The sequence below is a fragment of the Clupea harengus genome, chromosome 17, assembly GCF_900700415.2.
Source record: "Clupea harengus chromosome 17, Ch_v2.0.2, whole genome shotgun sequence".
Lineage (NCBI taxonomy): Eukaryota > Metazoa > Chordata > Actinopteri > Clupeiformes > Clupeidae > Clupea > Clupea harengus.
In genome coordinates, this window is record NC_045168.1 from 26931781 (window position 1) to 26952172 (window position 20392).

The window sequence follows — 20392 nt, forward strand, 5'->3', positions numbered from 1 at the left end:
CAAAGGCTCATCTGAAAAAGCTAGAATCATTTTGGAATAAAGTGCTGTGGACAGATGGAACTAAGATAAGAGTTATTTGGTCACAACCATAAGCGCTTTGCATGGCAGAAAAATAATTTGCTGCCCTCTGTCAAATTTGGTGGAGGGTCCGTCATGCTATGGGGCTGTGTGGCTGGAAACCTTGTCCAAGTTGAGGGACGCATGGATTCTACCCAGTATCAGCAGATTCTTGGGAACAATGTTCAAAACTCAGTCAGGGAAAATGCCGTGGTGGGTTGTTTCTGCAGCACAGCGATCCAAAGCATTGATCAAAATCTACCAAGGAATTCATGCAGAGGCACAGATACAATGTGTTAGAATGGCCATCCCAGTCCCCAGACTTGAACATCATTGAAAATGTATGGACTGATCTGAAGCAGGCTGTCCACGCTCAGCAGCCTTCAGACCTGACTCAACTGGAGACATTTTGTAAGGAGGAATGGTCCAAAAATATCTGCAGCCTAAATTCAGGGACTCATCAGTGACTATAATAAGTGTCTTAAGGCTGTTATTTCAGCAAAGGGAGGCTCTACCAAATATTGATGTGATTATTCCACTGGGGTGCCCACATTTTTGTAGATATTGGTTATTGTTATGATGCACACTGCATTGTTTCTGTCAATTCAATAAATGTTATTACAGATCTGAAAAGTTAAGGTAAGGTATAAATTATGTCCAAATTAAATTGCTGCTTTGAAAGACCAGCAGATTATAATCTGAAATAATGATAATTATCAGGGATGCCCAAACTTTTGCATAAAACTGTATAACATGTGACAATAACCACTTAATAGAATGATCACATGAAAAGGTGTAGCCTAGTCATGTTATAGGCATTCTATCATGAGGTGGGACATTAATTGAAGCAAACTAACGCCCTCTAGTGGATATAAAGAGGAAATGCATATGATGTGTCAGAATGTCAAATGTGAGTCTTTACTAACAAATGAATATCCTTCTCTATTCCAGTAACAGATGAAAAGCAACCGGTTGCACAGATTCATTGTTATAAATGATACAGAATTACTCCCCAGCTCACTTGCTCCTGAACTGGAGTGTACCAGCGATGTCTACAGCCCTCAATAGAACCCAGTCCTCTCCTGACATTCCTCCTTCTCAATGAACATTTGTTCTGAATCATCTCTGAATCAAAATGAAAATAAGTTTGATGATGAGCTATTTTTTGTCATGAAACTGTGGTTACCCAGTGCATGGGTCACTAATCTAGTTGATTGACATCACTGACAGCAGGCGTCCTGTCAGGTATCACAGAGGAGAGGACAACTAAATGCATTACATAGGGGCGGCAGTGGTACAGGAGGTAAAGAAGTCCTTTAGTAATCAGAAGGTTGCTAGTTCGATTCCCTGTCGAAGTGTCCTTGAGCAAGGCACTGAACCCCTAATTGCTCCTGATGTGCATTGTGCCATCAGTGTAAATGTAAAATGTGTATACATTCTAAGTCGCTTTGGATAAAAGCGTCTGCTAAAAGACTAAATGTAAATGTTACATGATAGCAGATGCAACCAACCATTTATTTACAAACGGTCCAGGAAAACAGGACAAAAATTTAAAACCAAATAAAGCTGAGATGGGCAAAATCAAAACACAGGTACCTGCAAACAAGCAGGCAGACATAGCAACATCTGTGAGACATAAAACACCAGGCAGATTTCAAAAAACGTTGAACTACTCACAGAAAAACAGGCGAGAACAGAACAGAGTGAGATATGCTGACAAACACAGAACCTAAATATGGGGGGCCGTGACAAGAGCACACCAAACAGGCAAACACATGACAACCAAACAGGCACACACATGACAACCAAACAGGCAAACACATGACAACCAAACAGGCACACACATGACAACCAAACAGGCAAACACATGACAACCAAACAGGCACACACATGACAACCAAACAGGCACACACATGACAACCAAACAGGCAAACACATGACAACCAAACAGGCACACACATGACAACCAAACAGGCAAACACATGACAACCAAACAGGCACACACATGACAACCAAACAGGCACACACATGACAACCAAACAGGCACACACATGACAACCAAACAGGCACACACATGACAACCAATGGCCTACTCTGCAAATATTCATGTATTGTCCTTTCATATGAAAACCACTCCAATTGGACTGAATCAAGTTGGATGCTTGTGAATGTAGTCCTCCAAGATTCAAGCCCTTGTAAAGATATATATTGATTGGTATACATTATTTCTGTTCATGTGCCTGTAAAAAATATTTTTGCTTGATTGCCACGTAGCTGTCTTCCTTATGAAGAAAAGGCCACAACCCAGTGCCTTGCTGCTAAACTGACCCAGGACCTGGTGGGCCACATCAAAGTAAGTACTTAACAGAAGCGTCACTTATGACAAGAGATTCTTGTAACGAATGTAGCTATGGTTCAGAGAATGACTGCGCAATTGAGGATTGTGGAAGACCACATTTTATCTGAATGGTTGGTCACAAAGCAAGAAAACAGATGACTTGAAAGTTGGTAATGCATAAGAAACATGGCACACAAACGTGTCTGAAATAGAGACATTTAAATCAGGACATATAACTAGGGAGATAATATCGGATGCAGCAGGAATGTTAGCTGGGCACTATATATATGGTTGATACTGTGTAGTACATGTCATTAAATCAGACAGTGGTTCCCAAAGTGGGGGGCGAGCCCCCTAGTGGAGGTGCACAGAGTTACAGCAAAGGGGGCGTGGGCAAACCTAAACAACCACAGGTCAAGTATAGTAGCCTATAACTACCCTATAACTAACCTATAAGTGATGGAAAGAAAGATGTTTGACACTTGTGTTGGATGTTAAATGAGATGCCATTGAGTGTGGGTGGATGGCTGGACAGTATCAATCTCATGTTTAGGGCCAACAATCGTAATCTCAGTTTCATCTCTGTTAAGGGGCAGGAAATTGTTCATCATCCATGCTTTGACATCTTTCAGGCTAACTTAAGTAGTGGTTTAATTTCATCAGGTTTCATGGATAGGTATAGGTGGGTGTCATCAGCATATCAAATGAAGTCAATGCCATGCTTCCGTTTTATAGCACCTAAGGGCCGCATACACAAAGAGAAGGGCAAAGGTCCTGCTTAGCACGTCTGGACAGCGCAGAAACGACTGAACCGGGAACGCTCAGGCGCGACAGAAGAAGTAGAAGTGAGAAGTGAGAAGCGCATTCAGTGTTAGCTATGACTCGTATGCAGACACCATGTTTTAAAAAATATATATCTCTTCTTAAGGAAACATGGTTTTATAAGGAAGCATGTTTCTGTGACCTTTTCAGAGCTATGCTATCACTCATTTGGGGTATGTAGGTAAATCCAGCCTTTTGAAGGCACTTTGTCTTTTACATTTGTGGCTGTTGTGGTGGTCATAGACATCCATATACTTATACACACATATCATTTACCATACCATGTGTACAAAATCTAAAAGACAGACGAAACGTGGCATTGAATCATGTGAAATTATAGATTTAATATATATTAATGTGAATAAGAAAAGTATTATAACTATAACGTTAAAGCCTCCTTCACAGTCTGGTCAGAGGCTTAGCTGGCTTGGCCAGTCTTCAACGGGTGAAGTGGCACAACCCATGGTCAGAAGGTAGCAGTGCCAGGATCGCTTCAGTTTGATGTCCTTCACTTTGTCATCTCTCGTGGTTTTCTTTCCCTCTTTCTTCCCACTGCTTCTCTCCGTCTTCCTTGCCTTCTTTTCAGCCTTGGCAAGGGCTTTCATCTGTTTCTTCTCCTCAGCCTTCCTGACCCGGTTCTCCAGCTCCGCGATCTCCTTCAGGTCGACTTGAGAGGCACTGCTGTTGTGAGCAAGCTGAAAGAAAAACATGATCAAAAAACAAAGAAGATCATGAATCTTTTGAAAATAATCTTTCAGACATGGGAAGCTTTCAAACAGTTTAGTCAGGAAAATCAATCTCTCATTTACAGTTGCCTTGTCCTTAAACAAATCAGCACTGGGCCGTAGAAAAGAAAGTAGTGCTGGGAAAATAACAAAGACAAGTACCTGAGGAGCAACATCAGGGATGGCGTGATGTTTCTTCAAACACCGCCATTTCCTGGATTTCATTTCCCTGCTCACTGCAGTTCCTCCCAGGTGTGTGGTACTCTGAAGGACACAACACACAGACATGGAAATGTTAAAGAGATGTGGAAGCTTTCTAGACACTTTCAATTGGTGGCCACTGTTGAGTGATGCTATCAGTGGTGTAGTCACATGTCTCACCACCAGTCTGTCTGTCTGTGTCCTGAGCTCCTTCATGAGCTTTTCTCTGTTGACAACCACAGACATCAGAGCAGCCGACTGCAGGGCCTCCTCTCTCTCCATCTTCTCTCTCTGCCACTCTGCTCTCTCCTGCACTAGCTCCCTCTCAACAGCCCTCACCTCCATCTCGTGCTCTTCTCTGTTCTCTTGCAGGAGCTGCTCCAGGTTCCTCCGTTCCTTGTCAAGAGCTGTGAAATACTCCCCTATCTCCCTCAGATCAGAGGCCCTGTCCTTCAACTCCACCTGTTTCAGGGTGACCTCCTCCTTCATGTCCGCCACATCACTCTTCGCCTCAACTCTCTCATCATCCAAACACCTTCTGATCTTTGACAGAGTTCCTTCAATGTCAGACTGGATGCCATTGCTGATGAAGTTCACATGGGTGTTCACCTCAGCACCATCTCTCCCCAGCCTCTCTCTAATCTTCAAAAGAGCCTGCTCAATCAAGAGTTCGGAAGGGTGGTGCGGTTTCATCTCACTCAGATTATTCATTTCTCTATCCATGAAGATATCTGTAGTCAGAGACAGAGTGGAATATTTAATCTTAACTTAATTATTTGTTTACTTAAATATTTATTTACTTAGATAAATACAAATAAAACAGAACAAAATAAGCAAGACTTTCTCGTTTTTACTTCTCATTAGCCAAGGGGAGAATACACCTTCATGCACTCCACTTTGAATGTATTAGGGCTATATAGCGGGCATCGTCTCCTATGCTCACAGTCAATCATTTTCACTCGACAGTTTTTTTTAGATCGCTCTTGAAAACGATGCAGACTAGAGTCCAGTTAAAGCGCTTATTGTTGCTCACCTTTGAATCAGTAGATGGTCGTAAAATTTTATATTTGATGAATTCAACGTCGAAAATGAACCAGAAGTTTGTTTGCAAGTTGCTTTATCAAAGTAGAATGCAAGAGAAGTATTGGAATGTTTGCTTGTTTCTATGGTGTTCAGTGTCAAAGTAGAATGTTCAAACATGTCATCCTGATAGAACGTTTAGCAGTGACGGAACCAGAAAATTCAAAATTAAACAAAATATTACGGCACTTAAGATAATGATACTGCTCTGATAATAGAGAGCATAGCATACCTGCCAACATTTAAGAAGCAAAATCCGGGAAATGTTGGTTTTGAGGGATGTTGTGCATATAAGTATTTATAGACAACGTATTTGTTATATGTTATGTAGTCTTCAGTATATAAATAAATACACAATATTTATTAACAAAAACGAATTTATTTTGTGTATTCACGATGAATTTATCTTGTGAATCACTTATTTATTATTATAACAACTAACTATTGCAATAACTTATTATTTATTCATGACTTTTTTATTACAACAAAATCATTCATATTGTGGTGAAAATTGAGCAATTGACTGTGACAGGACTGTGACAACACTGTTAAAGTGCTTTTGGATAACTGGTCAGCAGTTTTGTAAAACAAAGGGTAGTGAGAGTGCTTTTGGACAACTAACAACAAACCCCCGAGTACGATATGGGAATTGGGACATCAAATAGTTGAAGCGTCCCGCCAAAAGTGAACGAACGAACCACTTCGTGAAGCACTTGACTCAAACGAGGCTTCGGAGGTCACCAGTGACGTCATTTCGCCAGAACAATACAAGCCTCGATACGAAGCTCCGCCTGGAAGTGCTTCACCTTCGCGATACAAGCTTCCTTGTAAAACTTCCTGCTCCTTATCTCAGATAAAACTGAGGTTATGCTTGTAGGCCCTAAACAATTGAGAATGGCACTATCTAGCCATCTACCCACACTTGATGGTCTCATTAACAACCAACACTAGCATCAAAAACCTTGGTGTAATTATCAACCAGGAGGACCACTAACGTATTTCACTCACACATAAAACAGATATCAGACATAATTCTTTCATCTACGCAATATTGGAAAAATGTCATTGTATGGATGATTTAAAGCTGTCCTCCACCCCAATAGACAATGCAACATTTTACTCAGCACTTTTATTAAAAAGTCTCTTAAGCTGTTATTTAATTACAGCGGGTGTTATCTTGTCAATGTTTCTATTCTCTCCTAGGGATTTTGTTTTTAAAACCGGAACTGCCAAAGATGCTAATACATGCATGCATACAAAATGACGAGGGTCACTACCACACATAGAAGGTTAACAGTTAGACATTTTGGAAATATTGTTACTATTTAGTATAGGCTATTATGTGTTTCCTCCCTTATTAATGAGAAACGGTATAATTTATTTATTTGTTAATTTATGTTTCTATATAAATTCATAATTTTGTTCGGTTGTCTGTTCATCCGTTGGTTGGTTTATATGCTTTTATGCTCATTTTATGTTCAAATTATGTTTCATTGGCGTCATTTTCACACTCCCTTGTCCTCTATAACTGCCTACGTGCTGCAGGAAGTGACCGCATACAGCACATGGGCGGTTCACCGATAGACGACTCTTCCTGAGGCGTGCGTTAGAGGGTAGTGAAGGCACAGGGACAGGTTGTTAGCCATCACAACGGCAAAGGACACCGCTGCAAATTACAGAGCGACTGCGTGTGAAGAGGGCAAATCAAGCGTAGCAATCAAAACGCCCTCCTGAAAGGTGAGAACATTTACCCTACTTAAGGCCACGAACACCAAGTGCATAATGCTGAAAACCTTGAAAATGTAACTTAATTCTGCGATTTTGTTAGCTTTTAATGTTTCGTTTCCTACTTATGCTATAACTAGACAGTGTCATTCAGCTCCATCCTTAACTGTACCGATACCTTATTAACCAACAGTAACCAATGTTGATGCATGACATGACGGCTTGTTTAACATTAACTTTACCGTTGTGGCTGGATTGTGGGAAGAGATGAGACATTGTGGTTAGCAAGGCAAACATTAAGCAGGACATATGTGAAATGTCTACTTCAAATATACACATTTGCAGTTACCCATGTTAACATTTGCAATAATACACACAATCGTTTTGACTGCCAGAGCAACCCATGCTGGTTATGTCAGCCAGCTAATTAAACTGGCAGAACGATTAAGTTCAATCCACGAGGTTGTATACACTGGGGGTACGTATTGAAGTTAGCTTTAGCCAATTCACTAATTCTCCTCAAGGCCACCTTAGTCCCAGTGTTAAAAAAACCAGAGCAAAATATGTAGCGAGGATAGTTATGTTATCCTTATAACAAAAGTGTCGTTGTGATTGTCGGCTGTCTGATGTCGATTTTAAGGAAGAATGCCGGTTTGCTGGCTAATTTAGCTAGCTAGCCCACTTCCGTCTTGGGCACATGAGGGAGTCTGCTATTAATGTCACGTAGCATAGCTAGTTAGCTCCTGACCTTGGATTTGATGCTAGAACCTGTAAGCCCCTTATGTAACATTACTACATTCTCAGATTAGCATTAATTGAGTGTGATAGTTCAGATAGATGTGAACAAACTGAAGGATTATGTGTCTCGGAAGTGTTATGCTTTACTCTGCAACGCATTGATTAGTCATCATCTGTGTGGCCACGAGGTTCTCTCCCTCTGACACCAAGATAAGGAAATATAATCCCTCTTGGTTTTTAGATGAATAGGACTGCTTGGAACTCCATGTTTGTGTCATTTCCAGCTGAGCAGACTCATCTCTGGCCTCCCTGCAGAACATTCTTTGTCTCACATGATGGGCTTTGTCAGGAGCCAAGAGTAAGCGTTCACCCTTGATTCCCTGAAAGGGGTTTATTCTTCCTTTTGTGTCTGGAAGGGTCATATCTAATAGAAATAACTTCTTGGAAAAGAGCACAGGGGTTAAATCATTTCTATGACTTCTGCAAGTTAATATATTGTTGTGAAGTCAGTGGACCAGCCTGTCTGTGTCGAACTTCCTTTTGGGAAATGATGAAAGATTGTAGTTTAACCGCTCTGTACAGTTCTTATGAACTGTCTGCACTTACTGGATTTTTACATGTATGAGGAAATGTTTACATTCATACAATAGTTTGAACCAAAGACAATAGATGAGGAAGGAAGAAGAAAAAAAAAAAAAAGAACAATGCTGCTGGCACGCAACAATAGCAGTATGGAGAAGCAAAGTCATCTTCCTGGTTTAAAATATGTGTTTGATGTCGGATAACTGCGATGGCAAGTGTCGTGGAAATTAATAAAAGCTTCTCAAGAAACTTCTCGAGGCAAACCGGTGTGAAGATACTGAAGGGTCTATTTCAGAGTAGTTAACTGCTGCTGAGCTGGTCCATGGAGCATCTCAAAAACTCTTAAGTTTAAGGCAAGAGCGATCAGGCAGACTAACTCAGGATGACGCCTCCTCCGTGCCACCTCTCTTCTTCCCTGTACCGCTGCCCTCGTTGACCCAGTCAGAATTGAAACTCTCTTGTTCCATCTGTTTTTTTTAACGGTTTGAAAACTGCACGGTTTGCATACTGCTGACTGCTTCCTGTTATAACAGGTGTCTTGCCTTTTTTGGTATCAAGTCTCTCTGTCTGGTAGCTTTTCAGAGAAATCTGGTTACCTTTCAGAGGAGGCCTGGAGACTCTCTGCCTCGTGACCTTCCTTTTTGTCTAACTATTATTTCTGTCTATTCAGTTGTGCATGTTTCAGCATCAGCAATACAATTCTTATTCAGTATTACATTCACAAGTGAGCATGTTGGTTTTCTTAATGCATAAGAGGGGGAATGGGCCCTGGACAGCTGATATTTGTTCGGATGAAGTTTACTAGGCCACACATCGATTTGAGCAATATCATTTTGGCATAGTGCATATTAGAATAGGGGTTACAGCACAGAATCCGGCAGCACGCTAGTGTGTGCCAAGGCCAGTTGTGGGCCTGATTGTGCCTTCTCAGGGCTTTTGGCCCGATGATTACCCTTGGGCCAAGCAAGGCTAACTGGTGCTTGAGGCATGTCAAGGTGAAAGGCAGGGTTATAGCGGAGTCCGGGGAGAGAGGTTCAGCGCCAAAAGAAGTTAACTAGTCAATATAAAAAAAAACTACACGTTACCAAATAACCTTAACAGATAATAAAACAATGGAGATTTGTAGGAACTGGTCAGCACAAAATCAGGTCTCTGATTAAGATTTGGGCTAATAAAATTGTGCAATGGTTGCTTGATCAAGTAGGGGGAGACTGAACAAGCAACACGATTGTAATACATTTGATCGTTGTCATTCTGACTCCGTTGATTGGCCCCAAGACTGAACTTGCCCTGGTTATGTTGCATGACTCGGGCAGGTTATGGCTTGCTATCCAATGTGAACAATGCCTATAGCTGGCTTATATCTGGTCCGTCAGGTTAGGCTACTCAACTTTGTAAATGAATAAACGATTGACTGAGAAGGAAGCGCTCTTCCGGCTTTGAATATCACGTCCAATCAAATTGGGGTTAGGTGGCCCGAACCTTACTCTGATTGGTCGAGATGCAGGAGATGATGTAGCTAACTTCTATCTGACAGCTCAACTCTTATTTAGGTAGACTGCCTAAATTGAGTTGACTTGGAACAATTCAATCATGTCAGCTACTGTATGTCTGTTAAATGCCCCCTATAGTTCAGTATATGTTTAGTACACAGTATGATGATTTTGATGGGGGTTTTAGAGAAAAATACAACTTGCATATTACCATACCTAAACTTGTGCAGAATAAAAAAGAAATAAATAATTGTGACTTTGGAATCGCTGTCTAAACTTGCTTAAGTTTGTAAAAAATATCACAGAGTATCGGAGCCTCAGAAGTGGCTGAATCTAGCCCTGGGCTCCTGGGACACAAAGAGAGTACTGCACCACCATTAGATGACTGAAGTCAGTAGGAGTGTACTGCACCACCATTAGATGACTGAAGTCAGACATTTTATTTAGTAAACCATGGCTTAGTTTTGTCTTTTATTTTGTAAACCATGGCTTAGTTTTGTCTGTTTTATTTAGTAAACCATGGCAAGGTGTCATATCCTCAGGCCACACCGATGGGTACAGAAAGTGTGCAGTACCAGGAACCGTTTTCGTCAATGCGACATGAATAAAGATTGATTTTTTTTATTTTGGTTGTATAATTTAGCCATTGATGTTAGGCAAATCACTGGCAACTAAAACAAGCAAGTCAACCCTGAGCCAGAGGGGTTGTGCTCTGCAGTCAGTTGGGATCATAGTGGAAGCACAAGGCTGTGTGTGTATTTGATAATGTGAACGATTGAACTTGGCCAGAGTCATTTACCCCCAACACATGATTTGGCGGAGAGGAGAGGTTTGAAACGATAGATTTAACATTCATATCTAAAACCATCCGCTGATGTCTGTTTTAGGACCCCAATGGCTGTAGCGATCAATCAAGCAAGAACATCCATTTCCAAAATGGTAGGTAATGCATTTCACAAACAATTGTTTTGGAGGAAATGACATGACTTCTGAGAATTTTGCATAGAAATGAACTTCATAGCAATGGTTAACAGAAACATTTTTTTGGCTGGATATTTGTAATGATTTTAGCAAAAAAGTTCAAACATGATGAATTGCAGAAAAACAAAAGCTGCCTTTGAATGTGATGTGTGAATGTTTGAATGTGATGTGTGCTCACTGCCCTCCTTTCCTTCAGTTTAATGGGGAGCCCCGTTCGTACACGCGATTCAACTTGGCCCAGAACAACGATGTGGACAGCAGCCAAGTGGAGATGAAGCTGTCGTCTGATGTTGAAGATGAAGTCGGTAACCCTGAAGATGGCCATGCCCCCATCACCTACACGCAGAGTCCTCTGCAGAACTACAAGAAAGTCTGCTATCTGGCCCTGGGCACGTTGGTGATCTTCATCTTGGGTAAATACTCCGTAATCACATGGGAGGGGGATATAGCCTGGTATAAACAGGCACAATTTGACCTTAGAGCAATAGGCTTTGATGACATTACTACTCTTTAGATTTTGCTAGACAGGAAGATAGTTAGGAGATAAATACTTGAACTAGGATTATATTTGAAGTCATAATTTAGCTCTTAGGTTTTTATCTGATTCATGCTCCTAAGGGCACATTTTTAATAGTTTGATAAAACTGTTAATGTGTTATCTAGCTGGTCTAGCTCCCTGAGAGCATTGCCTAGCAACGAGTGCAGGGGGAAAAAAAAGGGAAAAGGCTTTGCCAGAAGAATGTGGTGAGCTGCACGGGGTTGAGGCTACATCTTTTAACCACAAAGGGTACACCGTGCACCGAATATGTGAAGCAGACATAGCACCTGCAGGTGTGGGTTGATGTTGGTAAACAAGAGAAGACCAGTTTGGGATCTGTTCACATGTAGACCACTATGATGACGTGACCATATGCAAACGAGATGTTATAAACATGGTTTAAGAGGAGGCTTAACCTTCTGAGCCTTGGGTCTGTGAAGTTGCTCTGACCTTCACCCGGTGCTGTGAATAAGTGCCTGTTCCTTGAAACAGAGTTTCCTGTTTCTAATTATAGAAGTATTTTTCCTCAGTACTCCCTTCTGAATGTTCCAGGTTATCTGGTTGGCTACGTCAGCCATCGTAAACCAGATGCGGCGGCTGAATCCTGCCCCTCAGTGGCACCTGTGATTACCTCTCCTGAAGAAGAAGGTCAGGATGAGGGGCCTAAGGTTGCATACCTACCAGGTTTGAGTTGGAGTGACATCTCCACCCTTCTGGAACAGAAACTGTCCCCTGATGCCTTTTCTACAAAACTCCTCAGGTACTCCTCATGAACTGAATTAAGCACCACCATTAGTCAGAGTTCTTATTTTAACCAATGCGCCTCCAAAACCTCCTCATTATTCTAACAATTTTTCAATTCATTTGGAATGGAACATCATAACTCCCCTTGCCCTACTGTACATTCCTAGTTAAGTGTTGCAATAACAACGGTACATGTTGCTTATTTATTATTTTTAATTTTATTTTTTCAGTACACTAGATGCTTTCATAACTTCTGGCTTTTTCTGTGTTTAGAGTTTTTTTTCAATGGTTATATCTATTGATTATCTAATATTTCCTCTCTTGTCTTCCCTCCCAGCGAGTTCTCCCTCCCCAGGGACCAAACCCACGAGGCAGGAAGCGATGGAGATAACCATCTTGCTAACAAAGTCTTGGCTGTGTTCAAGGACTTAAACATGCAGTCTTGGAACGACGAGCATCATGTCAAGCTACCACGTCCATCCAGGTAAAGGGAGAACAAGAATCACCTCATAGAATGAAACCTTCAAATTGGGATTTTGAAACCTTGAACTGACAATAATCATTCAACTGGAGAGTGTGATTTTGCACCAGTAAGCAACTGTGTACTTTAATGAATGGTCAGACCATTGTCCTAGGCAGTTATTTATTGATTCTGATGGACTGCAGGGAAAGCCGTTATTATTGAACTATGACTTTGCGTAATGGCACAAGTGTCGAACAGCCACGGGTCATCCACATGGACATGTCTCCACCTGAGAACATAGATCCTTAAAATAGACATAGTAGGTGATGGTTAATGTATTCAGTCTCAGATCTTGAAAAAAGTGAAGCATTTTTTTCGTTAGTATTATGTTTATAAGTTGCGAAACAATGTTAAATTGTGTTAAATGATTTGTGTGTGAGGTTCACCTTGCACATAGCTCGCTTCCTCCCCTACACTCATGTGGGGCAGAGGAGATTTCTGCCCACAGCATTTCCCCATGTGGTCAGATATGGAACTGCAGCCATAATAGACAGCCATAATAGACAGCCAGGGGCTGAAATATATCTGCAGCTGTTGCTGTCAACGTCACAAGGCAACACAACGGTTTCGCCACAGTGATGTTTAATTCAAATGCCATTGTACTGTAGTTTTAGAGAAAACACATTACACGGGAGAGAATCCCTCTGCCTGCTGCAGGCGACAGTACACAGATACTGCCTCTAGCACTGCTAGCCAGCTTTATGGCTCTGATACACCACCCAGTTCTGACTACTACAGTAAGCCCCTTGTGTTGACTCCTCCTGGCTACATTGCACTTTGGGTAGGCACAGTATTTTTGTCACTAAGTACTTTTTTTACGCTGGTAACTTTGTGACATTAAGAAATTCTTGTTGTTGATACAGTGACAACCCAAGCAAAGTCCTCTTTGGTACTGAAGAAATTGGAGCACCCAAAGGTTTCTTGGCTTACAGTGAAGTTGGAAGCAAAACCGTAAGGATTCTCGCCATAATGATTTTTACACTCATCCATGCATGCATACACACACACACACACACACACACACACACACACACACACACACACACAGTTCCTCTTGCTGTGTCTAATTCCATTTTATTTTTTGTGTTTTACAGGGCAGAGTTGTGTATGGTAACTATGGGTTACGAGATGATCTCTCAGCCTGTATTGACAAGAAGGTAGACCTCAACGGCAGTGTTCTGCTGCTAAGGGCTGGACGGATCAGTTTTGCAGATAAGGTGACTAAGCACATTTCAGAAAGACTACAGTTGTATTTACCATTGTGTGACTGCTGGAAGTGTGGAGGAGGGATGGGTGGTCATACCCATTTTATTAATTTATTTGATTTATTTACCCCCCCCCCCCCCCCCCCCCTGCCAGGTTGCCAACGCTGCTAAACATGGTGTAGTGGCAGTGCTGATCTACCCTGACCCCTCAGACTACGACTTCCAGAGCTCGACAGAACTTTACGGACACGTGAGTCCCAGTGTTCAACAGAAGATTAAAAACAAATAAAAAAGCCTTCAATTATATCACAGTGATGTGAAAGTGCATCAATTAGCGATGACTGACAGACAGACAGGGAAATGAACAATGGGTCAAATCAAATAATCATTTAAAAAAAAAAAAAAAGGGAGTGTAGTTATACTTCACTGCAAGTTTATGATGTGCGTGTGTGTGTTGTGAATTGTACACAGGTTTGTGATCCTAATTCAACTGTGTGTCCTCAGGTCCATCTTGGCTCAGGTGATCCCTACACGCCAGGGTTCCCATCCTTTGAAAACACCCAGTTTCCCCCGTCCAGGTCTTCAGGTCTTCCTTCTGTCGTGGCACAGACGATTACTGGATCTATGGCCCTCAAGATCTTCCAGTGAGTTTCCATTTGCTCTTCGTGAGTTTGTCTTGGTCAGACTTGGGTCATTGCGATTGCGATTGCAAATCCCATCGATGCAAAGTATAACTGTTTAACTCCTTCAAATACAGGAAGATGGGAGGTGACTCTGCCCCCCCAAACTTTCAAGGCAAACTCAGTGGATTGTCTACTTACAAACTGGGCAGTGCCAATGACACGGTGACTGTGACTGTCAATAGTGTACTCACTGAAACGGCCATCCACAATGTATTTGGGGTCATCAAGGGAAATGAAGAATCAGGTAAATAACGGCCATTATTCTCTTGCCTTTGTGTTTTAACGCATGCTTTTAAAATTATTATTATTATTATTTTTTTTTTTAACTGAAGCACTGGCATGACTCTCTCTGTTTTTTGTTGTTGTTGTTGTTATCCTCCCCCAGATCGTTATGTTGTCATCGGGGCCCAAAGGGACTCCTGGGGCCCGGGTGTTGCGAGGTCCACCGTGGGCACCACCGTGTTGGTAGAGCTGGCCAGAGCGGTCTCGGAGATGATCAGAAACGGTAGTGTAAAGCAGCAGCACAGACAGGTCAGCCCCCAGCCTTTCTTCTTGATAGTTCCACAGTCTTCTGACCGAGACGTTTCCTCTCCTCACAGACCACGTCAGCCTCAGGAGGAGCCTGGTGTTTGCCAGCTGGAGTGCCGGCGAGTACGGAAACGTGGGCGCCACCGAGTGGCAGGAGGTCAGTGGCACAAACTCGCCTCCTTCAGTTTTCATTTCCTCTCTGGTTAGCAGGGTTTGACTGGGTGTTTGGGTGTCTGATCTGACCCAGTTTCATTCTGCGCACAGGGCTACTTGGCGTCACTCAACATGAAAGCCTTCACCTATATTAACCTGGATGGAGTCGTCACAGGTGAGTGAAAAACAATGGTTTTAAAATCTTTATAAAAAAGTAATTTTTGACAACAAAAACTATTGGTGTCAGAATATATATATATATTCCATTGTTAATAGTAACAGCTACACCCACTTAATTAGGCCTACCTAATTAAAATCCTTGAAGTTCATGAATTCGGGAATGTCTTTCCACCATACCCCAGTCTCCTGCTTTTAACCATATGCCGTGCCTATAGAAAGTATTCACCACCCTTGGATGTGACCCCTTTTATCGTTTTACAACATTGAATAGTGCTTAGAAATATTTTACAAATGACCTTTTGGGGATTTCCGTAGTTTTTTGTGCAAGCATTTACGAATGGAATTCTCCATGTGGTACTCTAAACGAGGTGATTTATATAAATAATTCCAAACGGCTGTAGATGTAACATCCAGCTCCCAATATAGATCAAAACATTGACGCTAGCTCCACATCAAAAGCGCTCGGTGGGAGAAATAAGAACTATTACCACAACGCAGACTGGCCACTTCATCAATTCAATATGGCCGCTGCTGACATCTGGGGGTCAAGGGGCATCAATCATAGAGTTCATCGGAATTTACACTTTATTTTGACAACCCTAATATAAATACTCCTGTATCTGGGAAGTCCAGTTACCGGTGAATCACAGTATCCTGGCAAAAACTATACCATGAAGACAATGGGGGTAATTTTTTTTGGGGTGTGCACGCTTTATTCTCAGGTCGTCAGAAGTTCAAGGCCACTGCCAGTCCATTGTTGTATGATCTACTCCAGAAGACTTTGAAGCAGGTAATCTTGAGTATTTTATTGAGTTTTTTTTTTTTTCATCACATTTACAAGTGCAGCAAACTTGAGCAGTTTACATGGAAATATGTTGTGCTCCTGTAGGTGAAGAACCCATTGTCCACTGGCAAGTCTCTATATGATCAGCACGCTGGATCCGATTGGGAGGCTTCTGTGTGAGTACGGTCACTGGCTAGTTAGTTAGAAAGCGGTTATGTGTGTTTCATTTACGGCCATCTGTCATTGCGATGTAAGATGCTTCATACAGTAAAGCCTGTTGGTTCATTCTTTACTTACGGTTTCTTTCAACCAGACTTGAATCTATGAAAATGAACGATGCTGCGTACCCCTTCCTTGCTCTTTCCGGCATCCCATCCATCTCATTCCGCTTCTGTAAGGTAAGTCCAAGCATTCATTTGTTTGCATCATCAATTCTAAAAAGTGCATTAATAGAAACACTGTGTGTGTGTGTGTGTGTGTGTGTGTGTGTGTGTGTGTCCTTTTCCACTTCCACAAAACAGAAGTAGATGTTCCAGATTATATTTTGTCCCTCATACTGCACCCAGAACACCAACCCCCTACACTAATGGAAAATACTTGATGGCTGTGTTGATTTATTGGTTATTGATATTTACATTTGTCATAACCTTCACCCCCAACCCAGGACGAGGGGGAGTACCTGTACTCTGGAACCGATTTGGACAGTCTTGACCACCTGCGGTATGCCACGGGCTCAAAAGTTGGTGAATTAGCGGTGGCAGCTGCACAGGTGGCTGGACAGATGGCCCTACGGCTGGTTCACGACCACCTGCTTCCCCTGGACGTGGAGCGCTACGGAAAGGAAATCAGGAAGCAAGTGGTCGAGGTCAACAGCCGCGTCAGCCGACTCAAGCAGGTGATTTCAAGTTTGCGATATGATGATGATGAAGATTTCATTGATTGACTTGATTTTAAAATTTCAACATTTGACATGGAGAATTGAGAAGTAGACTGCAATTTTGGATTCTTTTCTTCAGACAGGATTTGAAGCAAATATTACTTACAGCCTCTCAATGGAATCTGTTTATCCAGCAGAGCTTTCTATCACTCCTGACTTTTCTGTCTGTGAATGACGTGTATCTTCATATCATGTCTTTGTCTAACATCTGTACAAATGTTGGTGCTTCAGGTGAAACATTGTTTTCTGTTTTTTAAACATATGGTTTCGGTCGCTCCCCATAGACTGCGGATTTGGATCAAGATCTGTCTGAGGCTTTGTCTGTGAAATGGCTGAACAGTGCATATGGCGACTATGGTCGTGCGTACCGTAATCTCCAGACAACCATTGAAAACAGCGACCTGGAAGATAAGGAGATGTGCCGCATCATCAACGACCGCATCATAAAGGTGAATGAGCTACATCAGCTGTACGAATTCAGTTAATGGTACAACAGTGGCAGTTCTGAAAGTGGTCTCACATTTAGTAGTTCAGTTGAAAAATCTCTGTCTGTCATGGATCAGCTAATGTCTTCCAGTGTCTTAGACTCTACCTTTCCATAACACCATTGATCAAACTGTGTTTTCACACCACTAAATTCAGCGTGCGTGTGTGTGTGTGTGTGTGTGTGTGTGTGTGTCTCTCTTTCTTTGAACCAAAAGGTGGAGCACAATCTGCTTTCCCCCTACGTGACTGTGAGAGAAGTGCCTTTCCGCCACATCTTCTTCGGTTCAGGTGAACACACAATGCAAGCCCTGCTGGACCATCTCAGTGCCCTCCAACAAAAGGCTCCGGAGTCTAACGCCGATCTGTTCCGCAACCAATTCGCCTTGGCTACCTGGACCATCCAGAGTTGTGCCAACGACCTCGACGGTCCCGTCTGGGAAATGAATAATGAGATCTAAGTGTCTTTGTGGGCAAATCAAGAAAAAAAACCTCGTTCTCCAGTTTGGTCAAGAAAATCAACTTTTCAGTTTTTTGCCACACTCGAAGCAGCACTTAATATTTAATTTGGCAACAACATTTGATTTCGGCCATCATATTGCTTAGGTAGGGTAACGTAATCAATTTTTTGACGGATACTTCATGATTTTAGTACTTACAACATGGATTGCTTTGTTAAAACAAGAAATATCCAAATAATTAGATAAGGCATGCGCAGAGCTTAAAAAAAAAAATAAGAGCTTATATTTTATGAAAAATATCTAGTCTCAATTGATATGTAATGGCAGATGCAGTAATAGAGATGGTTCTCAAACAGAAAATGGTTTTGACAAGACTGTTTTGCTCATGAGAAGAATCCCCTATTGTTTGTTACCTCAGTCATAAAACCGCACTGAAGTTCCATAGATGTAGTCGAACTTTAAACTGTCTTTGTGCAGCTTCACCCGAAGTTGTGACATTAACCTGCTGTATCTGATCAGAGTTTGTTTTTGTATGTCTTTTTTTTTTAATGTTTTTTTTTTTTTTTTTTTTTTGTATTCGGAAGGTTGGTTTTGTGTACATGAGATTTCTGACACTGGCTGCTGATGGGGGGGGATTCGTAACCCCCACTACTGTATGCCTTTTCGCACTTGTCTGAGACCCCAAAAACACGAAGCCAAGCCTGATGAATGCGAGACCGCTCTGCCTTCACCATGTTCTAATGCGTCAACCCTACCCTCACCCATATTAATTGTATTTATTATCTATTTATTTATCAGTGACAGTGTTTACTATAAATAGTTTTTTACCTTTTTATTTTATTTTGCAAAATTATCGGAAGCAGTGCCTTCCATAATTGTGACGGTTATACTGTCTGTTATAATAGCAGCATCTGCTATGGAAATACATGTTGCCAACAGCTGGTACTAGAAATTGGTAAAGGATGCTTGATGATGGAGGGTCTACCCAACACATGTGTGGATCTAAATACATTTGGTTCACTCTAGACTGCCACTTTGGCCATCATCTTGAAATATGACAAAAAGATTGGATTGTTTTGAAATGTACTAAATATTATTACTAAGTGCACGATTTCAGAATGGTTTTAGAATGGCGGAAATGAATGTAATATCGCATACTGAAAGGTCATTTGGTGCCATCTGATACCAAATGGCCAGTTGTCATCTTAACTTTGATGGAGATTTGAAAAGTTTCATACTTTTCCTGAACAGATTAAGCCATTTCTGTGACCAAGCAATTTTTGGAACATTGATATTTCTGATCCCAAAACATTATCGGGAGCAGTGTCTTCCATAATGTGAAAACTGTTGAAGGTAGTTTTTGCCTACCGGCGTGTATATATCGTGGGCAGTGTCCCTCATATTTCACTTGTAGGGTGGATCAACTTATCGGGAACAGTGTTTCCCAAAGTTTTTTATATATTTATTCTTGTTCATTTTCTGAGCTTTGTTTTGCTGTGTGCTTTTCTTTTGTATTCCTTTAGATCTGTATCATGTGTAGTGATATTACAGCTAACTTGTCTATCCTGTAGTTACAAACCAGTTGGCCATCCTTTGATGTTTGCCAGGTTACTCAAGAGTATTTTCACTCCAAATGATTTCTGACTTGGAAGACAACATGGCTGTGATATTTATGCACTTGCTTTTCTAGCTGCTTCAGACTCTCCAAAAGAGGGCTGATAATGGGTTTGGTAAATACTCTAATTTGTCTTTAACCTTGAGGCATATTTCTGTCCCTGTTAAGTGATTTTAACGGTTTCATCTTTGTTATATCTGATTTGAACCAACCAGTCCTATTCAGAAAATGGATTGCCATTTGTTAGTAGTAAAGACAATTTTTGTTGGAATATATTTTTATTTGTCTTCTATGACCATCGACTAGGTTATGCTATGGTTTTATGTGAGGCTCTCATTTACTTTCAAATCTATCCAAATGTAAGCTTTTAGGCATATGCACACTTTTCTCTGCTAGTTTGTTTCTGGACCTTGCACGCTGCTTTTGATTGTGGACTGAATGTGGGCCTCTGTGTGTGTGTTGTCTGCTCATTAGATGCAATTATGACATGTTAGTGGGGGGGAATCAAAATGAAAAATGTGGATTGTCAATTTGAAATGGAGGTATTTGGATCTCACTCTTATACTTGTCAATGTCAAACGGTTACATCAGAAGACAAATTACTGTGATGTGTTAAATGTACATTTAAATTAAGTAATTCATTTGAGGTTTTACAAAAAATAAATGGGACCTTTTCTGTGGATCGCTTAGTTTCATAAAAGTGATTTTCGGTTGTAGTTGTTACCCCGTGTCTTGTGCTGCTGTCACGCACCGCTTGATACCTTTCCACAATTTTGAATAAAGTTGTATTAATTGCGTATCTATCAGATGATGCTG

At 41.4% G+C, this 20392-nt stretch overlaps 1 protein-coding gene across 1 annotated transcript; it reads left to right on the top strand.

The window, feature by feature from the left end:
* The first annotated feature begins 6762 nt into the window (after positions 1-6762).
* tfr1b (transferrin receptor 1b) lies at positions 6763-20382 on the top strand. The gene is made up of 19 exons (XM_031583505.2): positions 6763-6960; positions 10649-10700; positions 10939-11155; positions 11833-12040; positions 12362-12508; positions 13411-13498; positions 13642-13764; positions 13907-14002; positions 14257-14396; positions 14510-14679; positions 14821-14940; positions 15035-15120; positions 15228-15291; positions 16019-16086; positions 16186-16256; positions 16394-16478; positions 16745-16975; positions 17302-17466; positions 17719-20382. Exons 2-19 carry the CDS (start codon positions 10656-10658, stop codon positions 17959-17961), a joined length of 2367 nt encoding a protein of 788 aa, XP_031439365.1. The 5' UTR covers positions 6763-6960; positions 10649-10655; the 3' UTR covers positions 17962-20382.
* The last annotated feature ends 10 nt before the right edge of the window (positions 20383-20392 follow it).

Coding starts and splice junctions, on each gene's coding strand:
- tfr1b (XM_031583505.2), top strand. CDS start 10,656: ATGGCTGTAGCGATCAATCAAGCAAGAACATCCATTTCCAAAATG. Junction 14,003..14,256: donor CGACAGAACTTTACGGACAC/GTGAGTCCCAGT, acceptor GTGTGTCCTCAG/GTCCATCTTGGCTCAGGTGA. Junction 14,941..15,034: donor CTCGGAGATGATCAGAAACG/GTAGTGTAAAGC, acceptor CTCTCCTCACAG/ACCACGTCAGCCTCAGGAGG.